The sequence below is a fragment of the Centropristis striata genome, chromosome 12 (genome assembly GCF_030273125.1).
Source record: "Centropristis striata isolate RG_2023a ecotype Rhode Island chromosome 12, C.striata_1.0, whole genome shotgun sequence".
Lineage (NCBI taxonomy): Eukaryota > Metazoa > Chordata > Actinopteri > Perciformes > Serranidae > Centropristis > Centropristis striata.
The window spans coordinates 36,516,571-36,522,570 of NC_081528.1; the positions used below are offsets into that span (position 1 = coordinate 36,516,571).

General features: G+C 37.1%; 1 protein-coding gene across 2 annotated transcripts in view; it reads left to right on the forward strand.

The window, feature by feature from the left end:
* The window catches only part of glra4a (glycine receptor, alpha 4a), a 97,697-nt gene extending 94,091 nt beyond the window's left edge, over positions 1-3,606 (forward strand). For both annotated transcript variants that reach the window (XM_059346153.1, XM_059346152.1), the window contains one exon: positions 2,518-3,606. In XM_059346153.1, the coding sequence (XP_059202136.1) occupies positions 2,518-2,820 (303 nt within the window). In that variant the 3' untranslated portion in view covers positions 2,821-3,606. The remainder of the gene's footprint in view (positions 1-2,517) is intronic.
* Positions 3,607-6,000: the final 2,394 nt, after the last annotated feature.

The following is a 6,000-nucleotide window of genomic DNA, read 5'->3' on the forward strand; positions in this document are numbered from 1 at the left end:
GTCTGTTTTAGTCAGTCTCTGCCTCTCATGTGCTATTAGGGATATTTCATATAATGACAGTAAGTTATATCTATGGGGCTTTCTTTTTTTAACAGCTTGTTTCTGTAGTATTTAAGGTATTTTTTTGCCTAATGTTGAAAGGTTTTACACTGTTAATTGAAATGTACACATCACTTTACTTTCAGGGTAATTTGTAGCGTGTGGCATTAAGATATCATTCCATTAATTTTACCAAAATATTATGTTTTCACAGTAAAATTGTCTGCTTTTATGGGAGCTGAGAATGGCCGCACTTGCAATAATTTCTGTAATGCCGTTATCTCGAAATCACAAGTTAATTATGTCGTTATCTCGAGAGAAAACCTTTTTATCTCAAGATAACTAGATAATTGACTTGCTGTCTTGATAAAACTGGCTTTGTTATCAATATAACAATATAATTAAACTAGTTTTCATGAGAAAACAAAAGCTTATTTCCTATACTGTAAATGCATTTAATATTTTAATGTTTAAAACGACCCAGATTGAGCCAACGGTGACAAACTTAGTGAATTTAACAGACGGTTCTATCTATTTCCAGTCTAAAACCCATACAACCATATATGTTTTTCCTCTAATATGACACAGGAGTGTGTCCTTAATTCGCTACCATAGTGGTGGCAGAAGATCAATACCTAACCTTATATTTAAACGCTGCAGCCACAGCTTTAAAGGAGTCAATAGCTTTATTAAATTGTCACAGTTTGCTTAGGTTGAGACAACACAACCACTCGGTTAAGATAAGGCAACAAATGGTTAGGCTTAGGAAAATCAAATTTGGCGAAAAAATAGCGAATGGAACATAACATAACATTAACTTTAGCTTTCACTAGGGACATAAACTCTGTTCTTCTGGGTCAAAGTTCTGTGTTTCCTTAAGTGGACGATGTCATTGTTTATACCAGGGATGGGCAATTAATTTTCCCCAAGGGGCCACATGACCAATACCACGAAGGTTGCAGGGGCCGGACCAAAACTCTGAACTAAATTCTGCTTATAATTAATTTAATAGCTTTATAAAATACAGTAAATTATCTGGTTTTGAGCTGCTACTGATAAGAATACATGTTATGATAAGACTGTTGATGTGGAGTAAATCAAATATAAAAGTAGTAAATACTCCAATCACTATATCACTATTCTATTTATAACTGTAAATTACCTTTAGCAAGGTTCCTATTGGTGTATTTGTATTATATAGCTTATTTTTTCATGTTTATAAATTGTCTAGGTGTTTTACAATGTTGTGATGCTTTTATTTTGAAAAGGCGCCGTCCAGTGTGAAACGGGAGTCAATGTTCATGGAGCTACAATATTAAATAAATCTTGTGAACTATCAGTTAAAGAGTTGAGTCTTTGCAGATGGGTACGTAAACCTCCTTCAAAATAAAAGCACCGTGGTTGTATTGATTTCTAATTTCTGGGTAACCTCATGCGGGCCGCCCAATGCCCAGGTCTGGTTTATACTCTGTATCCTCACATCGCCTTGGCTTCCATTATAATGACTACGGCCACTAGACAGCTAAATAATGTAGATATGGGCGGTACACAAACAAAGGTTGTTTGTTTTTTTAGAGAGAAGAGTCTCTTTCTCACAGAAACTAACGCTTACTTCTGTGACTTGAATGTACTGAAATGGTAATACTGGAGAGGCACGGGAAGTTTTGGGCTTGTACCTGTTTTGTGGCGGTCTGATAATTACACAATTACATTTTTTTCCCCACACAATAAAGAAGTGTAAATAAACATTTCCTTTAAAAATGTAAAATCAAATACTGTAATATTAAATAAATAAATGCAGGCTATTCAAAATGCACTTTACCTTAAAATGAAGCGTTTTTCCAGCCTGTTATGATGACGGGTTGTTTAGCTCCACGCTCATTTAAACTTACTGCAATTTTTGTTCAACGTGGCTCAAAATATTATAACATTTTCCCAACTTATGCGCTTTCTGCCTCTGATCCTGAGCCTGTCATCATCCTCTTTGCTCTTAAAAGTGGAAACTTGTGCATAACTTTGTTGCATTATATTGAAACTGTTTCAGGTTAATTCAAATGCGAGACCGCATTGTTGTGATGGTGATTATTTTATTATGTGTGTTCTGGTCATTTGAGCATGATTAAACATGCTGCCTTTAATATGGCTATAAAAAAGCTTATTGCATTTTGGTTTTTTTGAAGGTGTGGGGGATTTGGGGTGCGTCAACACGGTTGGGACATAGAAGGGGGTGCACGGCTAAAAAAGTTTGGGAACCGCTGATCTACTGCATTTAAAAGCCTTAATTCCTGAAGTCCATCCATATTTTCCTGCTTTTTTCCCTGCAGACGTTCTCCCTCTGTTGCACTCTGCTGCCCTTTTGTGCCGCTGCATCCCGAATGCATTTGGGAATCAGCCACCGAGAGGAAATGTAAAAAGCTGTAAGCTAATTCTTGTTGACAGCAAGAGACCAATCTGTTTCCCCTATGCTTGACTCCACAGGAGGAGGAACTGGTGAGGGAGAGCCGTGGTTTTTACTTCCGGGGTTACGGACTGGGTCACTGCCTGCAGAACAAGGATGGCACCGCTGTGGAGGCCGCCACCGTCTTCACCCCTCCTCCGCCTCCTCCGCCTCCGGTTACTTTCTACGACGGGGAGGTGCTGCACAAGCGTTTTGTGGACCGGGCCAAGCGCATTGACACCATATCCAGAGCCGTCTTTCCCTTGAGCTTCCTCATATTCAACATCTTCTACTGGATCACCTATAAAGTGCTGCGACACGAGGACATCCATGCAAATTTGTAAAACGATCTCTGCTGCCCCCTGTTGTTACAGTTTAGGTTTTTTTCCACAGAAACCAAAACTGCCCGACAGATCTACATTACAATGAGGAGATGTGTCAAGAGGCTAATGTGCTTCTTAAAACCGTTGCTATAAACTTTGTGCTCAGGTGCGTCTTCAGGATCTCAGACGGAGAGTGATTAAGCCGAAAGACGAGGTTAAGCTGCGAGGATTCAGGCTGGTGTTGTTTGCGATTGCCGTCTCGTTTATGTCTTGGTTTGATTCGTTCGGATTACAACAGAGACAAAAACACTGCTGGTACTTGTGGGTTCATGACCTTTGTTTAAGATGAGAGTTCAGAGAAGTCCATGTTGATCCTGGCTGGATGAGACTTGAATTTTGACACTGCGCATCTTTGAATGAATCTTTTTGAAAATTCTAAAGAAAAAAAGGGTTTTTTTACACCTTTAGATTATCTTATGGGTACAAATGGGTGCAGGGGGGAGGGATGGGTCTTTGATATTTATTAATATTCAATAAGTGGTGATAATTCAATTAAGAATATATATATATATAAAACAGTGTATAAAGTGTATATTCAAGAAGCTGTTCATTAAACTGCACAAAGCACAAATATGTATTTCCTTTTTGTCTAAATTTAAATAAATTGTTATTCTGCCAGGAAACCAGAAATGATTTGGTTCCTCTTTTAGCTCAAGAATCAGTTGATTACTTTGAAAAAAGCATGCAGGGGTTGTGCATGAAGTGCATAAGAAACTCAGTCACAGAATAAATGCATCACACACAATTGCTTTTTCTATTTCAGTCCTTTAATAGACCCAATCAGCTCCAAATCCCGCAGGAGGGGGGAGGGGAAAACCTTTAACCAAAAGGTGGAAATCAAACACGACAATAAAGCAAATTGTAAATTTTGCAGATGCAAAATAAGTAATCAGCCCATATCAGTGCTTCTGGGTCTTTGTAAAGCTTTTTTTTCCCCCCCAATTATGGCTGTAATTGTTAGCCGTGAAACCATAGACTTGAATAATCAATCTGGGGGAAATCTGGACAAGATTTTTTTTTTAAACATATGTTTATTGCACATTTTGTTAATTTACAAACGGTGAACAACATAGAACAAGAAGGCACATACAAGAAAAAATAATAACAATAATGATAGCAATAATTATGATAAAAAATAAATAAATAAATAAAAAATAAATAAATAACTGGGGAAAGAAAGAGAGAGAGAGAAGGGGGGGGGGCCTTTATAACCACAAAATAAATAAATTAAAAAATAAGCAAATAAATATATACATACTTATATCTATACACACACACAGATACATATACATGTCCGTAAAGCTCTAAATGTGTATGCTAAATCAAGATAAAATAAAAAGATAAATAAATCTTCAGTTCAGCTCATCATTCCAGCCATCTACTTCAATATCATTTTTCTCAAGGAAATTACAGAAAACCTTCCAGATTGTCCAAAACTTGTCAAGCGTGTTTTTCGAGGTGTAGCTTATTTTTTCTAAAGCCAAGTAGAAAGACTTCCCTGTTAGCCACTGTGAAGTAGTACAAGGTTTATCCCTTTTCCATGCGCAGGCTATACATCTTTTAGCTTCCAGAAAACAAATATTGAGTAAGCATTGTTCATTTTTGGAGGTCACAAAATTGTCCGGGTAAATATTCAGTAAACATAATTTTGGTTTGAGAGGTATTTCTTTTTCGATGATTCAAATCTGGACAAAGTTGTTGAGAAAATCGCAAAAGAGCTGCCGGTTCTCTCCCGGTCTGGGGAACGGTGGGTTTGAAGGTGTGGAAACACAGGGCTGCGGTGGAGGGGGAGCATCGCCAGCCAGGGAGGACGAATGGGTTTTTTAATGGGAAATCAGAGGGTTGTTTTATCAACTAATGAGTTTGAAAAGGGCTTGGTGTTCCACTGCTAATGACAATGAATTCAGAGAGGCAGCTGGAGCCTACTGTCCTTTTGTCGGCAATCCTAATCAACTCCTCTGTATTGTATGGTTCCCCAGGTAATGAAAAAGAGTGTGTGTGCGCATGTGTGTGTGTTCAAGCATGTCTTTGTTTCTACTTTATCCTCTCTCTGTTGTATTGATATTGATTTTTTTTTTTTTAAACGTATACAGTGGTCCGTTTTATTTTCCTGTATCACAGCCTACTGATCTGAAATAAGAGTGTGCTGTTGCCAAATTGTATAAGGTTTTAATGGCACATACGTTAAATAAAAGACAAACAAGAGGAGCCACTGATAGCAGATGGTTTGCAGAGTAAGTACAAAGTGTTTTGACAGATACTGACAGCTTAAGATTTATAAAAAAGAGTGTGAGGGCATGCAAATGTCAAGAAGATTGGATGTCGCTTGTCATTTGCACAGCTTTCCCTATTGGTTAAGTCCCAGTTCTAAAAAGAAACTATTCCAAAATTGAAAACCTTGGATTGGAGTCATTTTATCTTAACCCATTGAAGCCTGGAAAGCGTACACGTCGTTTTGTAGTATTTGTAGAAGCTCTCAAATACTTTTTGAATTTCATTTCTATCTGCTACAAAAATCTATTATTTAGAATTCTCTATTATTATATCTATTATTTTGAATTTCCAGAAAAATTTCAGGTTTTAGGGGTTTATTTTAAAATCACCCAGAGGTTTTACAGGCGTTTCAGGCCTCAATGGGTTAAAGCCACTGATGCAACTAAACAATAAGTGCACTCATTCCTGAAATCTGTATCCAAACGTCAGAAAATGGTTATTGGATGTCAAAAACAAGTCCTCCAAGCCCTACAACCTCTTTAGCCCTGGTTTCCTTTCCTCAAACAAAAACCACAGGAGCATTTAAACATTTAGCATTCATTTTCTGCGTAAAGGTAACAGTCACCACTTTGAAGCAGTTTCATTAGGTTCAGGTACCAAAACTACTTCTTTAAGTTTAGGGCGAGAAGTACATGGTTAGGCATCATAAAATATGGTAAGAAAAGTAAAAATAAATGCACTTAAATGCCAAAAGTGAGGTAGTTACTTGGCTGATGCAACTACTGCAAGTGAAGTAATTGCATAAGTCACATTTTTCTATAAAATGTCCTAAGATGGTCATGTAAACATTGACATTTAACTATTTAAACTGATTTTTGCTTATTTTCTAGAGAAGATTTTATTATTTTAAAGCTTTGAACTCTGACA